The sequence below is a fragment of the Pelophylax lessonae genome (genome assembly GCF_965119305.1).
Source record: "Pelophylax lessonae genome assembly, chromosome: 2".
NCBI lineage: Eukaryota > Metazoa > Chordata > Amphibia > Anura > Ranidae > Pelophylax > Pelophylax lessonae.
In genome coordinates, this window is record NC_138769.1 from 379602742 (window position 1) to 379621535 (window position 18794).

The window sequence follows — 18794 nt, forward strand, 5'->3', positions numbered from 1 at the left end:
TATTTTTAACTGTGACCGATAAACTGGCTGTGACCGATAAACTGGTGCCACCCGCCTGCCTCTACAGTGTAACAGAGGCGTGTGAATCGTAAAATGACCAAATAGAACTACAAACATTTTGTCAGCTCAAACTGTTCACATAAAGGTATTAAAACTACATGTTTATCTTATTGGCTGAACTCCAGCTTTCAACATTTTTTTAACTGAATATTTCCTTGTAAATAACTGCAATTAATACTAGATGCCTAACATTTATACTAAATGATTCACATGTATAGGTTAAAAGTTTATACACTATACAATGTAATAATACAAATAAAAGGTACATCAGTAAATCACTGTATATATATATATATATATATATATATATATATATATATATATATATACACACACACACACACACACACATATATATACATATACTGTAGATTATGATATACTATCTCCTCACAATTCAAATTTTCTTTGTTTTGTTGCTGTTATCCAGGTCAGAGCAAATTAAATTGTTATAGTCACACATCTGTGTGAGTCATTGTAATTAAATTACAAATGAAGTCATATCCTTGCCTTGTCACCAAATGTAACATAAAAATATATTAAATTAGGCTGTTTTACTGCATTCTGCTGAGAAAATACAATAAGACACACATGAAACTGCAAGAGATGTTAATGCTCTCGCAACCAATGTATTCAAGACACATAGGAAAAGGTTAAACACAAAGTGATGGGAAAACCTTATGGAACCTTTGAAGGTGAGACAAGGTGATGACTAGTGATAAGAAGAGGCGCCACATTGCTTACATCTCCTAGCAACAAGCAATCAACACTTAGATAGGAATCAAAAGACTCCAATGCAAGGTGTACAGCCTGCATTTACTTCCTGGTTCAGGGCAGCTTGTAAACTTTTACAAGGATCTTTCTGATCTGTTTACAGCTAAAAACATCCTCATAATACCTGCGTAAATGATAAAAATGTTGTGTGGTCCACTGTAGCAGCAGAGAACTTGCTTGCCTGGAGAAATAAAGTTCGTTACGAAAAGTACTATACATTAACAGTCATATCACCTCCCTTCTGTGCAAATATAGGAATCATTATTACTGACATACAACATAAAAAAGGAGGTTTTAAATCCAGAACAGAGAAGGGTAAAGTTCAGTGGTGTCAGGAGAGGGGGGCTGACCGGGGCTATAGCCCCAAGTGGGCCCCCAAAAAGCCCCAGGTCTCATGTGGATTGTTTATAATTATTAGCCCCGAGTGTCCAATATGCTCCTCCTCCTCCTCTCCGTTGGGCCTCAACTGCCTGTCCTGCCACACTGGTTGCTAGTATCGCCTGGCGTCTAGCAACCAGTGATGTTACTTGTCGCGTGACAGCAGCAGCAGGAGAGACTCCCAGCGTTCAGAACGGAGGAGGATTTCAAATTCCTCCTCCGTGCCTAGAATCGTCTCCGCCTCCACCCACCTCCCTCTTCTTCGGGCGGCAGCATGGCTCAGCTTAGAGCCGAGGGAAGTGACAGGCTGCCGGCCCAGTCAAGCACAGGAGGGCAGAAGACACAGATGGTGGGTGAGTGACGGAGGGCTGATTTTTGAAACCTTTGCCTATATTAGCCTTTCAACCTAATTTACTGAAACTGTACAAAGGCACCCTTAACCCTGTGGCAACCAATCAGAATTCATCTTTTGCTACTGTGATGTCATAGAAGTAAATTCTGATTAGTTATTCTGGGTTGCTGCAAGTTGTACTTAACATTTTGCTTTGTGCATGGTTTCTTGAACAAGCCCTTGATGTTCAACTTTCCCAGGAAGTCATAGAGGAGCTGACTCACTATTTTCTGGTTACAGCTAATTTGGAAAGATTTGGTGTTGGTGCTTCTTCTAGGTTACTGGGAAATGTATTTCTTTTGCGTGTTGTGGATGTTCTGGGACCTCTGCTATTTCGAAAGTGGCTGAAGCAGTTCCATAGGAGCCTCCAGAAAGGCTTCTACATGGGACACCCTGATTGCCATAATGAGTGCTCTCAATTGCTTTATGGGAAGGGTTACAAGTAAAAGTGCAGATTAGAAAGTTGAGAGAATAACATGCGTGTGGTCACATTTTATAACATTTTATATGGGGCATTGGGCAGGGGTGAGGGGGGCATTGGGTGGAGTTTAGACGGGACTTATTTTAAAATGTGGGAGGGGTTATCAAATTTACCTTTGGGCTGAAGCCCCTGGTCTTTTTCTCACCTAGCAACGCCCCTGGTAAAGACCTCTGTAACGTTTTTAGGGAGATTTTGCTTCACTTTTTGTCCTAGAGACAATTGGACAATTTTCTTTAGAGACCATTGGCTGCAAGCACTGATCAAATGCTGGTTTTCCAGCAAAACCGTTCGACAAAAGATGGTCATTTTAATAGCTTCTGTGGAACAGAGGTGTACAGATGTACCAAAAGTTGGCCAGTTCCTGCTGAACTGGCTGACTTTTGGTACATGTATACCCAGCTTTAGTCTCAAGTTAACATCTTCCAGTCAGCCTGTCCCTATAGGACAACCCTATACTGGAAAAGCTTTGTACAATTCCTGACACTGATTTATGGCAATCCCATGGTAATTTAATCCTCTTAGATGTCTATCAGAAGATAACAATGTACTCCTTTACACTATTTACACAAAGGGGAATTGAGATTTTTGTACTTACCATAAAATCAATTTCTCATCATTCAGTTCATCGATGGACACAGCGCTACATCAATCATAACTACTGGGTTATATTGCCTCCTCCAGGAGTAGGACTAGGCAGAACCAAAAACACCTGCCTATGCCCATGGGCCATCCTCAAGTCGGTATTTAACCCCCCTCCCCCATCTGCTCTGGGCAATCAGTTTAGTAGCAAGCAGAATTCAAAGTATCAGAACTCCATAGAGGGGTGGGTGCTGTGTCCGTAGATGAACTCAGAGAAATAGATTTTAAGGTAAATACAAAAATCCTATTTTCACTTTCGTTCATCGACGGACACAGTGCTCCATAAATCAAAACTACTGGGACATCCAAAAGCAGAGCCAAAAGGAATATGAGGGTTGGGGAAAATAATCCAAGGCTAAACATAAGTGCCCTAAACCAGGACACAGGAGCCTTAAACGGGTCACAGGTGCTCCGTCTGAAAAAATAAAAGTTTAAAGAAAAACACCCCTCAAGAGAGAACAGTCCCTCTTAAACAACAGCCTGCAAAACTTTGCAGCCAAAAGAAGCATCCGCAGATGCCAAAGTATCTATGCACCGATGACCAAGTGGCCGCCTTGTAAACGATATTGATGCCTGATGATGGAAGGCCCAAGAAGCACTCAGCGCCCGAGTAGAATGTGCCGTGACAGGGAAAAGTGGAACCCGACCTTTAATGGAATAAGCCTGAAACACCGTCTATCTGATCTGGAGATGGTAGCCAAAGAAGTGGAGAGCCCTTTTCTTGGTTCGTCCGTAACCACAAAAAGCAAGTCTGACCTCCGAAATGACTCAGTAGCTGCCAGATACACCCGAATCGCACGAACCACATCCAAGGTATGCAAAGCAAATTCCTTGGAATGAGCCGGCTTGGGACACAAGAAAGGCAACACAATGTCCTTATTCAAATGGAAGTCAGAGACAACTTTGGGCAGAAATGATGGACAGGGACGAAGAACCACTTTATCCCTATGGACCACCACATAGGGCCTGAGACAGGATGTTGCCGCCAATTCCGATACCCTGCAGGCCGATGTAATAGTTACCAGAGTGTCACCATCTGGGATTACGTAGACAAGGGAATCTCCCAAATATTCTCAAATGAAGGTTTCTGGAGAACCAAAAACCCTAAATTTAAATCCCATGGCAGCAAAAGAGACCATAGAGGTGGAGCCACATGTCAAACCACCTGAAGGTACGAATGAAGGTACGAACTAAAGAGTGCGTGGCTAGGGGTCGCTGAAAGAAGACTGCCAAGGCAGACACCTGGCCCTTGATGGTACTCAAGGCCAACTTCTGAACAATGCCCCGTTGAAGAAAGGTTAAGATCGGAGCCACAGAAAAGGATTGAGGATGAGCGCCAATCGACTCACACCAAGAAATGTACGCTTTCCACAAACGATAATATTTCTTGCTGGAAGATGACTTTCTCGTCATCACCATAGTAGGGATCACTGATGCAGATAAACCTTTATACCTCAGTACCTGACTTTCAATAGCTAAGCCATTAAAACCAGCAACTGTAAAGCAGGATGGTAGATCAGTCCTTTGGACAACTTGCCTTCTCTGAGAGGAAGCCCCCAGAGGGACGTTTATGGGCACCAGGATGATTGGAAGTTACTCGCTCTTGATTCCTCACAGGAATTGCGGAAGAAGCATGAGCTGAGGATGACACTGGCCTTACCGTGGCCCTTGGATGCCTGCGGCATCTGCCAGAGGAACCCGTGATCTTGCCACGAACTTCGGTTCATTGGCAGCATTCCAACATTACAAAGAGTGCAATAAGAAATGTAAAGGCAAAATAAAGGTGTCTAAAATAGAACACGCAAAGACACATAGCAGAAGAGAGTAAAAAAAAAAAATAATAATTTATGTATATAAATAGTAAGAAAGCGAGACGAGAATACATTGGCCCCATAAAAGACGATGAAGGGAATCTGGCCACAGAGAAGGCGAAAATGCTAAATAAATTCTTCTCTTCGGTCTTCACAAAAGAGTTGGGGGGCTACACTAACCAAGCTTGTAATATTAAAAGAAATAATACACCTCAGGAAGCACCCCCATGGTTTACAGAAGATAGACTTAGAACTAAACTTGAGAAACTTAACATAAATAAATCACTGGGTCCGGATGGCTTCCACCCGAGAGTCCTTAGAGAACTCAGCCAGGTGATAGCCAGACCGTTATTTTTGATATTTATGGATAGTCTACAGACGGGTATGGTGGCAATAGCCAGACCATTGTTCCTAATTGTTATGAATAGTCTACTGACTAAAATGGTACCAGCTGATTGGAAAAAAGCCAACGTGGTACCAATATTTAAAAAAGGGCCAAGATATATCCCTGTGAACTATCGTTAGCCTAACATCAATAGTCTGTAAGATATTGGAGGGGATAAGAGACTATATACAAGACGTTAGTAATAAAAAAGGTATTATTAGTAGTAATCAGCATGGATTCATGAAAAAAACATTCTTGCCAGACCAATCTATTAACCTTCTATGATGAAGTGAGTTGCCATCTAGATGAAGGAAGACCTTAAGACCTTTGGATGTGGTGTATCTGGACTTTGCAAAGGCATTTGACACAGTTTACTGTACAAACTAAGGTACGTAGGTATGGACCATAGGGTGAGTACCTGGATAGAGAACTGGCTCCAGGGGCGAGTCCAGAGGGTGGTGATAAATGGGGAGTACTCGGACTGGGCGGGCGTGCAAAGTGGGTTCCCCCAAGGATCTGTCCTGGGACCAATCCTGCTTAATTTTTTATTTTTTTCCAACAACTTAATTTATTCATAAATGACCTAGAGGGTGGGATATCCAGCACAATCTCGGTATTTGCGGACTATACTAAGCTAAGCAGGCTAATATCTTCTATGGAGGACGTGGTAACCTTACAAGCAGACCTGAACAAAATAATGGGGTGGGCAACTACATGGCAGATGAGGTTTAATGTTGAAAAATGTAAGGTAATGCACTTGGGTGTCAGAAATAGGAATGCAAGTTACTCGCTAGGGGGGGAACCTCTGGGTGAATCTAAGATGGAAAAGGACCTGGGGGTCTTAGTCGACAACAGGCTTGGCAATGCCATGCAATGCCAAGCTGCTGCAAGCAAAGACAACAGAATACTAGCATGTATAAAAAAAGGGTAATCACTCCAGAAATAAAGAGATTATTCTCCCACTTTACAAGACTCTAGTCCGGCCACATCTTGAATATATCGTCCTCCGGTCCTCAGAAAGGATGTGCTGGAACTGAAGAGAGTCCAGAGAAGGGCAACAAAGATAATTAAGGGAATGGAGGACATCAGTTATGAGGAAAGACTGCAAGCATTGCACTTATTCTCTCTGGAGCAGAGAGGGCATATGATATCAATTTACAAATACTGTACTGGTGACCATAGCATAAGGAACAAACTTTTCAGAGAAAGGAAATTCAATAAGACATGGGGACACTCACTAAAACTATAAGAAAAGCGGTTTAACCTTAAACTATGTAAGGGGTTCTTTACCGTCAGAGCAGTAAGGATAAGGAATTCTCTTCCACAAGCAGTGGTATCAGCAGGGATCATCGTTAGTTTCAAAAAGCTAATAGATGGGCACACAACATAAAGGGTTAACAGCAAACACACACATTATGGGTTGAACTGGATGGACTGATGTCTTTTTTCAATCTCACTATGTAACCGCAAAAAAATGCCAAAAGGGGAGAGGGGGGACTGTACTTACCCTTCCATGGTGCGAGTAACACTCCAGACAGAATCCTCGCCATCTAAGTAGGGGACCCAAGTCCTGTCGTTTGCGACCCTGCGAGATAGTTAACTCCCGGGCAAGCCTCTGTCATGAGGCTATGTTGTGGTTGACCTAGTGTGTAGCTGTGGTCTGCATGCACTCGCTGGCTGGGCTGGGGGGGGGGACCACTGGATCTAGATTATCCAGCCCGTCGCCCAGCCAGCAGTTCATTGTAGATCTCCCGAGAGGAAAAACCAAAAAAAAGTATGGAAGGAGAAAAACTGCTATGACCAGAGATCCCAGACAGGAGCCTAGGTCCCTACTTCTGACTAGACAGATTAAAAACTGATTACCTAGAACAGAGAGGGGGTTATATTCCAAGCTGAGGACGGCCCATGGGCGTAGCCAGGTGTTTTTTGTTCTGCCTAGTCCTTCTCCTGGAGGAGGCAATATAACCCAGTAATTATGGTTTAATTATGGTTTATGGAGCACTGTGTCCATCGAGAAACTGTTTCTTCTATAGATTTTTACAACACCATGGTCTGGAGAAACAATTGAGAATCTCTGATAAACCCATCTCTAACTACCCTCTAATAGGAATTTTCAAATCACAAGGTACCAAAGGGTTAATTTGCATCCCCTATTCTCACTTCTTACATACTAAGGTAGGCAAAACGCCACTTGCCATCAATGCTAAATGGAAACTATGTCTACAGAGGACCAGAATAATATTTATTCTTCCCATATGTTAATTTTTGCAATTAACTCAATTGTATTTTACTCATAAATCCTATTTATCCAGTGTTCAATTGCATAAAACAGGACATAATGCCAACTCATATTTCATACTTTATACTCAACCCTAGGCTGATTTTGTCTACCTTATCTAGAGATGTCTGGTAATTTCAGAATTCTGGGAGCAGATAGTCACCATGCTTACTATTCGAATGCAACTCCCTCTCCTTGTATATCTAAAGTTCGTCTTTTTGGTATATTAGATTAAGAGTACTAACTAAATGATATTATTATTATTATTATACAGGATTTATAAAGCGCCAACAGTTGTAGTGTGGGGGAAGACAATACAGTTACAGTACAATTCAATACAGGAGGAATCAGAGGGCCCTGCTCGTTAGAGCTTACAATCTACAAGGGAGGGTCAAGTGAAACAAAAGGCAGTAACCAAGGGGGATGGGCAGATGGATAAAATGGAGGTAGAGTTGTTAGGTGTGGGTAGGATAGGCTTCTCTGAAGAGGAGGGTTTTCAGAGATCGCCTAAAAGCTAATAGAGTAGGAGATAATCTGACAGATAAGGGTAAGGAGTTCCACAGGATTGGAGAGGCTCTGGTATTAGAATATTTCCAACATAACCAATGTTTACAGATTTTAAAGCCAGAGCCATTAAATTGATGAGCCTTCTCTTACTGAATCTTCTCTTACTGTACTAAATGATTGATCAATCAGATCTCCTGATATGAAAAAATATGCATGAGAGGAGAAAACATCCAAATTCCATAAAACTTGGGTCCTATGGTGTAGCACTTGCCATAGATAGGTACAATTTAGGACGGAAATGTTTAGGAAAATAAAATTGTTAATTTTTCTAATCATTAGTTGGCCAAATTAGTGTTTGTTTTAGACTACAATGACGAGAAAATTTAAAGGAGTAGGATGGAAATTTTTTCTTAAACAAACACATTTCTAACAGTGTATGTGGCTTTCGTTAAGTAACATCCATTCATTCAAAAATCAAATGATAAACACAAACAAACTCTTTCTAATGACATTCAAGTGTTATGAGACTTTTGGTAAAAACATTTCTAAGAATTTCCCTAATAATTTTTGTTCGAAATTCTATTCATCTATGGTCAGCCTAATTCACCATAAGCTCAAAATGACCACCCTGGCATCACACACACAGTGGCTAGATGTACAGTATATGAAACCTTCTTACTTTTATATAGAGTCCCTTATATGTGGTAGGATCAGTAAATTTAGGCAAGAAATATATGTATATTTGAAAGCAAATAGAATATTGGACAGGCTGGCATTGCATCTCAAACGTGAATATGAAAGGTCCAATATGTAAAAGAACACATACCAGTCAAATATGTTTTTACTAATAGTATAATAAAGCTCAAAGCTAATGAGCTCTTAATGGGTTGACATGTTAGCTAGTGATGCGTGTCATTCTCATTATGCCAGATATAATTTACACCTATAGTTTGGTCAGCTCCAATGCATTACATTTGTGTTTTTGAGCTTAGATATGCTTTAAATATTTAAAAACAAAAAACATTACAGAATTACACTGGTATCTTTTATATCTTCCTACACTTAGACTTTAACTGAAAACATATCTGACCACAGATCGTAAATAACAAGGCTGAAACACTTGTGCCATTCTTGCATCCTACTATCTAGACTCTTGTGTAAACACATTCACTGTAGAATGGCACCTCGTGGTGACACATTAGAGTTTTTATGAGCTCTTCTAATCCCATATGTTACTGTAATGGACATTATACCCCGCAGGCAGAAAATCATCACTGCTAAAACTGTCATAAGGTAACACAACTGCTGTGTGGTGATTCACCTGCAGATAGAAAAAAAACTGCTAAACTCTCCCTCTAAATCAAGCATAGTAAAAGTTATCTATGAGCCCAGAGAACCAAAACATGTATTTTAGTCTCCTGTATTTAAAGGAAAAGCAAAGATTTGGTGCTCTTATTTGCACATTTAATGAGATGGAGGGAACTGTGAATGTTATCATGCACAATATATTGCTTCTGTGTGAACTAAATAAACGACACAAAATAAGCAGACGTCACCAAAAGCTAGATATTTGACGACTGCGCAAAAATTGCTCTGTTGAGGAATCTTATGTCCAGAATCTAGAACAGCAGCAAAAATCACATAATAATGTTATCAATGTACTTTGTGTACACTTTTGTTTTAGTTAGGCCAAGCTTATTACATGTTGCAATGAATGTTGTTGCATACACAAATGTACTAAAACCAAAAAAATAGCAAAGTACATTTGACAGTTCTGCAGTTCTTTCTCTCTTTTGGTGTTTTAGTTACTGCTACAGTATCTCACAAAAGTGAGTACACCCCTCACATTTTTGTAAATATTTTATTATATATTTTCATATGACAACGCTGAAGAAATGACACTTTGCTACAATGTAAAGTAGTGAATGTACATCTTGTATATCAGTGAAAATTTGCTGTTCCCTCAAAATAACTCAACACACAGCCATTAACCACTTAAGCCCCGGAGGATTTGGCTGCTAAAGGACCAGGGGTTTTTTTGCGATTTTTTACTGCGTGACTTTAACGGACAATTGCGCGGTCGTGCGACGCTGTACCTAAACGAATTTGACGTCCTTTTTTTCCCACAAACAGAGCTTTCTTTTGGTGGTATTTGATCACCTGTGCGATTTTTTGATCACGCTCTATAAACAAAAAAAGAGCGTAAATTTTGCAAAAATAAAAATATTTTTCACATTTTTTTATATGAAATTCCCCAAAAAAAAAAGTAAAAATCAAAATTTTTTAACATTTTTCGGCCAATTTGTTCTATGCTACCTATGTTTGGTAAAAAAAATCGCAAAAAGCGTATTTTGATTGGTTTGCGCAAAAGTTATCGCGTTTACTAACAAAGAGAAAGATTTTTGTCATTTTTGGTGTTTTTTTTTTTAACGCGTAATGGCGGCGATCTGCGATTTTTTTTCCGGTACTGCGACATTGCGGCGGACAGATCGGACCCTTGACTGACATTTTTGACACTTTTGGGGTTACCAGTGACATTACTGCAGTAATCAGTGCTATACACTGTTACTGCAAAAATGACACTGGCAGGGAAGGGGTTAACTTTATTGGACAGGGAGGGGTTAAGTGTGTCCTAGGGGCGTGCTTTCTACTGTGTAGGGACATTCCTATTGGTGTAAAAGCAAAGATCAACCGTTCTACATAGTAGAACGGACAGATCTTCACTTTTACACAGGGAGAACTGACAGGCAGCTTGTTTACACAAGCTGCTCTGTCTTTCTCCCTTCACAGGAGCGATCGCAGTGTGACTGGCGGACATCGAGTCCGCCGGTCACACGCACTGACTTGCCTGTGAACGAGCCGCGGCGGGCGCGCGCCTCGGTGGGCGCGCGCCCGCCCGCGATAGGCTCGCAAGTCAGTGACAGGCGAGTGACGTACCGATACGTCACTCTGCCTGGCCGGGGCTGACCGCCGCAGTATATAGTCGTGCGGCGGTCGGCAACCGGTTAATGTCTAAATCACTGGCAACAAAAGTGAGTACACCCCTAAGTAAAAATTTCCAAATTGGGCCCAAAGTGTCAATATTTTGTGTGGCCACCATTATTTTCCAGCACTGCCTTAACCCTTTTGGGCATGAAGTTTCCCAGAGCTTTGGGGAACATTTGGACATTTTCACTTAGGAGTGTACTCACTTTTGTTTCCAGCGGTTTAGACATTAATGGCTGTGCGTTACGTTATTTTGAGGGGACAGCAAATTTACACTGTTATACAAGCTGTACACTCACTGCTTTAAATTGTAGCAAAGTGTAATTTCTTCAGCGTTGTCTGTTGTGCGTTTTGGTATAAAATTTGACTATTTTTAATTTATTACTAAAAGGCGGTGTCTGAACTATCAATAAAATTATGACGCAGTGCCTCCAGCCGATTACGGCAAATAACTTAATAACTAAGAAAAACCCAATCAATTTTGTTCAGACCTCCAATAATATACCACAATAATTTTCCCGAGTTCTTTTTTTATCAGTTAATTTCTTTTTAAAAGCATATACCAATCTTAGTGAAACAGTCTACAATAGGGAATATATATATAAGAATATTTATTCGCAAGACATATTTTCACCATAAATGATCATACTTGAGTGACACAAAGAGATAACCTTACATAAGATACAAACTTAAAACGATAAATGCAATGTGATATTTAGCTAAACGATGAAAGTGAAATAAAGCAAGATTATGTTTTTCCCAGGTGTAGTATGAACCATAAATTAATATTCTATATAATCAGACCACAATAGTCTGCGAATCACATGGCCGAAAGTCATTCCACTGCAGATGAAATGAGAATAAGCCATGCAAAACGGAAGACGTAAAATCTCAAATAATGCGCTTAATCTGATATTAAAATGTTATAAAAACAAAAATCATCTCTTTAGAGAAAAATCTACATATGGTTTATACGGCTGGGATTGTACTTTCATTACCCTTTAAATAGGAAATGTAAAACATTTAAGGAAGTACATAAACAATATTGAATAATAATCAAGTAACAGCAAGGCATAATTACTATATTTAAAATGGCCGCTAATTTAGAATGGTAGTTACCAGGTTCCTTAAGAAGGCTGCATTTCCAAGATGGTGGCCAATTAGGGAGGAGTTTCGCTTGGCGTCCCTCAAAGGTTCAGATACATGGTGGACCAAGATGGCGTCTGTGTAGATGAGTCTATGCATGGCTGTTAGTAGTGTGTATGTTGTAAGTGTGATGTGTCTTGTGTGTGTCCGTTGTGTTGTGTTGTGTTCTGTTGTCTTCTATTACATCTCTGATTCCTTTTTATTTTGTGTTGAACAAAAGGGCAGTAAAAATTATCATAAGCCAAACCCAGTGGGAGGAACATTATTCCTATTGGTTGGAACATCTTATTCATTAACTGGTGATGTCATAGGGTGACACCTCTTGGTTAACCAGTATATTAAAATTAATTAAAGATTTCTCCATTTAAGACTATTATAAAAAACATAAATGTAATCATGCTCTCATCTATGACGTCCATTTAATCCACCAGGTATCTGAATAAAGATTAATCTGGATACCACCATTCTCATATTTAATATCTCTTATGTAATATATATATATATTGGATTTTACTCTTTAACCCAAGACTTCAATTAGTAGCAGTAAGAATTATATCGAAAAATATACGGTTATATATATATTGATACACAACAGCTTGTATATGTAACTTGTCCTATACATGGTTACTTCTGATCATAATATATTATCCATTTAGGCATTATTATGTTAACAACAGTACATTCATGATATGGGGACTGGATTATAAAATATGGGCGAAATGTCTGACCCTTTGACACTACTATATGATAGAATATAATGTACTTCTCAGTAGGAGGTTGTCATAACATCATAGTTCCATAACACCTTTTGTATATGATGGGGCAAAGATATCAATTTATGATTTTCTGAAATTCATTTTGAGATTTGCAGTTCTCATCAATCTAAGTGACAATGTTTATGTGACTCCGTGTAGATTTCAACGACTTTATCCCCCTGTTTGTGTTTAGGTAAATAAATGACAGATTCTAGTCTTTGTCCGTTTCCGTTTGTTTGTCTCCTCATGATATAGACAATAGCTTATCCTGCTTGTGGATGGGTGAACACAGGTGTTATCCTGAAATTGAGTTTCGCCCATTGTGTGAGTCATGGCCTGAACATAAAGTTTTACGACCTCTCTGGTTTTTCGTGTTTCAAGACCAGGGGAAGGATGTCTTATGTAAACCTTTTCCCCCAAAGGCCGATCCACCTGTGATAAGCGATTTATTTATCTGTCTTTCTGAGTATTGTATTTAAAAGTTTGTCAAACACAGTTTCCTTTCGGGGGGCAGATAACACAGCTTTTTATCTCAAAGTACATGCAAACAAAACCATCTCAACAATGGACGCAATGTGTGTTTCAAACTGAAAGAGTTTTGACTCAATATGTAGCAAGGTCAATGGAGGCCTCAAAGTTCACAATTCTTGACCTGTAATAATAAAAATGTATTTCTATTTCGCACTGAAAGTTTAACATGTCCCATGAAAAGATATAATAATTTTTTTTACAAAAATGTCAGGTAGTGTACACACTTTTCTGAGATACTGTAGATGCATCAATGAAAACCTGCTAATTCCAACAGTATACTTTGGCTACAAATTAAAGATGAAAGCCACATATTGCTTCTGAGCAACTTAGTGAGAATCACTGCATCATTGAAATCATCCTATGCCATAAATCTTTATTAGATGTAGGATATTTAAATATCCTGTAATGTCCTAGGTCTCAGAGATGTAATAGTCCATCTGTAATGTGTGGCCAGTAACCTAAAACAAAATGTTGACAAGTTTCTATGACTGTTTCCCAAACGCTTTCTCCTATATACGCAGCACAGTTGAGGATCTGGAACCCTACTGATGTCTACAGACATTAAAGTGGTTATAAACCCTCACATATACCCAGTGAAGTGACTGGTTTCAGGTAACACACAGAGATGAAACAAATTCTCAAACATAGGATGAACCCATTTATCTTCAGTCTTCTTTTCTCTACATCCGATCAGAGAGCTGAAATTACACACTGCAGAGCTTAGTAAGAAAAGTTCTCTGAGAGCTGACTGGCGAGAAAGAGCACACTCCTTTTACACAGCACACAGGAACAGAGCAGAGGCTGGAGTTTGCTCCCCGGTCATATTTTTTTATCTTGGTGTCAGGAAAACTTGTCAGAAGTGGCTCATGCAAGGGGGCATGGCCTGATGTGAATGGAGGCAGACACACGGCTCCAGAGCTTCACACTGATCTGCATCCTTCTATGATCCTGACAGCATCTAGATACCTCCTTACTCCAAGGGACACATACTGACATACTTGGCGATCCTCTGGTCTTACCCTGGCTCCCCCTATGTGACCTCCCAAGTACAGCTTCACCCGCACATCAGTGCCTACTGGTCACACACAGGCTGCGGCAGCCAACTTGGACACATGATCTCCTGCTTCTACCATGTCGGTAAGCACTTAGACCTCCTCAGCCTACACTGACTGAGATGGGATAATCACTGCTGACATTCTGGTGGCTATACCAGCTTGTAAAGAAACTCTTACTGCAAATATAGATTCAATTTCTACTGACATAGGCCTTATCCGAAATGATCTTGACAAGTTTCGCTCCTGCTTGTCAGAGGCAGAGGAGAGGATTTCTGATGTGGAAGATACAGTGCTTTGGACTCTACTGATTTGCATGCTCTGCAAAGGCAAGTTAAGGCTCTACAGAAAAAGGCTATTGATACTAAAAACCAGCTACACCACAATAATCAGAGTGCTGGGGCTGCCTGAATGGGCAGAAGGTGCTAACACTGCTGTGTTCCTCACTACCTTCCTCACTACCATCTTGGGCCTACAAAATCTCCCAACTTTTGTAGTGGAGCGAGCACATCATGTTCCCCCCACTGTTAATTTTTTCGATACTCTGGATGCTGCTACATCTTGGCTTGATGCCCATTAGACCACGCTGACAGCTTTTCATCTATGGCTTCTTGACCACTGGATACCTGCTGTGACTGACATCTTTTAATCTTCTCTTTTGACAAGCAAGTGTCATCTCTTCTTTTGCTGGTTTTCATCCACCTTCTACCTTTTCTGTGGTGACAATATGCAGGGTATGCATTTACTCTTTGGTGCATGTCCAACAGGAGCCAACTTGCCAGATTACAGCTCAACTTTCTGGCTACTCTCAATTCCATTGCCGCCTGCCGCTAGTCTGGTACTTTTGGGAGTTGGACTTTGGACTCCTTTTAGCCACGTTGGCCCCTGTCAAGGGTTTCTCAATTCGGTTGCCCTCATAGAATACAGTTAGTTAATAGCTGGACTCTAGTCTCAGTTAGGGTCAAAGTCTCTGCTTTTCTGTCCTAATTTTTCAGGTACAGAGGAGCATTGGCAGGGTAGATCTTTATGGTCCTTGGGATGTTTTATTACATTTGTGTATTTTTTTTTTTTTTTTAATTTTGAAGATTTTCTACTGGTGTGTTGGCTCACACTAATATTGCTGTCCTCGGGGTCGTGCAGATAGCAGTAGAACAAAGCAGCAGACTGAAATTACACTTAGTCTGAATTGAGACAAGTAGACACTATAGAGGGATATGCTTTATTCATATTTCATGTCTGAGGATTATAACCACTTTAACATCTTTCCAAATGGCTTGACCTAACCATTCTAAAAAGGTAACATGTTCCAGGAAAGCAGGCTTCTGCAGACAATACCAAATCTCTATTATAGATCTTATTTAAATCCACTGTTTTAACATCCTTTACAAATCCCTTTCTATGTTTGTTACAGTTTCTTTTTACAGTTTAAACCTCAATCCACTCAACAGTCTCTCTGGAGGATTTCTAAATCACTGCAGATTAAAATCCAGTTTGACTCTCGACTAATGCTTTTGTTTAATAATTCTACTTATGAGAGATTTCATTTGGAAACCATTGTGTATTAGAACCTCTGGTTGCCACTTAGGCTTTAAGAGAACCAGACTAGTTTGAGCTTATACAAATAACTGTCTCAGATATATATATATATATATATATATATATATATATATATATATATATATACACAGTATCTCACAAAAGTGAGTACACCCCTCACATTTTTGTAAATATTTTATTATATCTTTTCATGTGACAACACTGAAGAAATTACACTTTGCTACAATGTAAAGTAGTGAATTTACAGCTTGTATAACAGTGTAAATTTGCTGTCCCCTAAAAATAACTCAACACACACACAGCCATTAATGTCTAAACCGCTGGCAACAAAAGTGAGTACACCCCTAAGTGAAAAAGTCAAAATTGGGACCAATTAGACATTTTCCCTCCCCAGTGTCATGTGGCTCGTTAGTGTTACAAAGTGAATGGGGAGCAGGTGCGTTAAATTTGGTGTTTTCACTCTTACTCTCTCATACTGGTGACTGGAAGTTCAACATGACACTTCATGGCAAAGAACTCTCTGAGGATCTGAAAGAAAGAATTGTTGCTCTACATAAAGATGGCCTTAGAAGATTGCCAAGAACATGAAACGGAGCTGCAGCACAGTGGCCATGACTATACAGCGGTTTAACAGGACAGGTTCCACTCAGAACAGGCCTGGCCATGGTCGACCAAAGAAGTTGTGTGCACGTGCTCAGCGTCATATCCAGAGGTTGTCTATGAGTGCTGCCAGCATTGCTGCAGAGGTTGAAGGGGTGGGGGGTTAGCCTGTAAGTGCTCAGACCATATGCCACGCACTGCATCAAATTGGTCTGCATGGCATTTGTGGGGTATCCTCAAACAGAAGGTGGAGGAGCGCAAGGTCTCCAATATCCACCAGCTCTGTGATGTCGTCATGGAGGAGTGGAAGAGGACTCCAGTGGCAACCTGTGAAGCTCTGGTGAACTCCATGCCCAAGAGGGCTAAAGCAGTGCTGGAAAATAATGGTGGCCACGCAAAATATTTACACGTTGGGCCCAATTTGGACATTTTCACTTAGGGGTTTACTCACATTCGTTGCCAGCGGTTTAGACATTAATGGCTGTGTGTCGAGTTATTTTTTGGGGACAGCAAATTTACACGGTTATACACAAGCTGTACACTCACTACTTTACATTGTAGCAAAGTGTCATTTCTTTAATGTTGTCACATGAAAAGGTATAATAAAATATTTACAAAAATGTGAGGGGTGTACTCACTTTTGTATATATATTGTGACAGGATGAGACCCGGTCACGGTGAAAATGGTTGGTTAAAGGACAAAGAGTGTGCGCATTGGCTCTGTGCAGGACTACAGAGTGTAGCTGTTGAGTGGAAAAAAATGCTTTTGCGGCTTTCTCCAAGTTTAGGTAAACTTGGATGAGACTCTGTAGTTGGGAGATTCCATAGTGCCTTGGGCGGGATGGAATCTTCAACCCTGTGTCCAGGTTTTGTGGACGACCAGCACTTATGGTTGGGGTGACCAGCATAAAGATCCAAGTGGGCTAGCATTTACTGTTTGTGTATTTACTGGGGAAGAACCCTTGCATAGCAAACCTATGTTGTAGACTTTTATTTGCCTTTTAATAAAAATGGGCTACCAGGCCCTTAAAATATAGTTCTTGACTACCATGAGTCACTTCATTTGAAAATGAATCTACCACTAGAGCTAATGGTCCCCATGTTACTATATATATATATATATACTAGACAAATGCTTTCTACAACAATTTGTGCCACTGGCTATACAATAGGGAGACATTAGCAATCAGCCCAGAAGATTCTAATTTAGCCAATAAATCTTGTGTATGCTAAACCATGTTTGTTACAGTTGCATGTTTTCTTCCTGGAAATGTAAAAAATGGTCCAGATTGTATAGTAATCATGTTATGTCTATAAGCACCTTAAAAATGTGAAAAGCTAACTAAGAGTTGCAAGCCTACCTGATAAGTAAAATCTGCTAAACTACTAGAATAATTCTTCCAGCATATTGTAAAATGTGTGTGTAAAGTGCTAGAATAATCATTGCTGTATCTGGTCACCCACACAATCTAAAAGCGTGGACACATTTCACAAATACCAATGATTTTGTCAAATAAGTGACACTTTTAAGGCCAGTGTGAGTCTTGTCATATCCAATATTTTTACCAGCAGTATAATGCTACAACCCTTTGCTAAGATAAGAGTCCACAGTTCAAGCAATCTAGGCAAGCTGTATCCAAGGCTGCTCAACGGAGGCTAACAGGTCATTTAAAAATAAGCAATGCATTTTCAACTTTCGATTTACCAATAACCATTTACTTTACTGCTAAAGGGTTTTTTTTTAAAGACCGAATGACTGAGGAAGGTATTGTGTTATGATCCTTCATCGTCACAGTAAATTGTGCCACTAAATGCAGAATCTAAAAAATGTAAAATCAGAAATGGACACAATATAGTCTGAGACACAACACAAGAAATTTCCAACTTTAGAAATGACAAATGCTTCTTAGGATTATTTTTAAGAATAAATGACTTCTTACTGCTGGCAATCCAGAAAAGCCAATTGAATTAATGTGTTGTCATTATTTAACCATCAAGAGAACTCTGAGAGTTTCCTACCTGAGCTGGCATCAATAACCGTCGATACCCCTCTGCGATCAGATACAGGACGAGGTGACCCAGGCATGCTAACTGGCTCAGAGCGCACTGGTTGGATCCTGTAGCAGTAATACATATTATTAACACAAGCATATTTATAAAGTAGAACCTCCTAAAATTGCAGGACATAAGAATTACTTATTTATGTTTTCCCAATCTAAGTTTTCCAGCACACTATGTATTTTTATGGGTGCTTTTTCAGTCCCAGTCATTACTAATTTCAAATTTTCCATCAATTTGAAACATTTTCCTTTTTCAGTCCCAGTCATTACTAATTTCCAATTTTTCCATCAATTTAAAAAATATTGTGGGCCAAAAAAAAAAACACATATAAAAGGTATACTTCTGTAGAATATCATTAGTAAACATTTTACATTTTTAGTTAGGCTTGGTTCACACTTGTGTA

The 18794-nt window shown here is 39.8% G+C and overlaps 1 protein-coding gene across 5 annotated transcripts in view; it reads right to left on the reverse strand.

The window, feature by feature from the left end:
• Nucleotides 1–18794, reverse strand: part of BCAS3 (BCAS3 microtubule associated cell migration factor) — a 1702410-nt gene that overhangs the window by 743712 nt on the left and 939904 nt on the right. For all 5 annotated transcript variants that reach the window (XM_082245731.1, XM_082245733.1, XM_082245734.1 and 2 more), the window contains one exon: nucleotides 18350–18447. In XM_082245731.1, the coding sequence (XP_082101857.1) occupies nucleotides 18350–18447 (98 nt within the window). The remainder of the gene's footprint in view (nucleotides 1–18349; nucleotides 18448–18794) is intronic.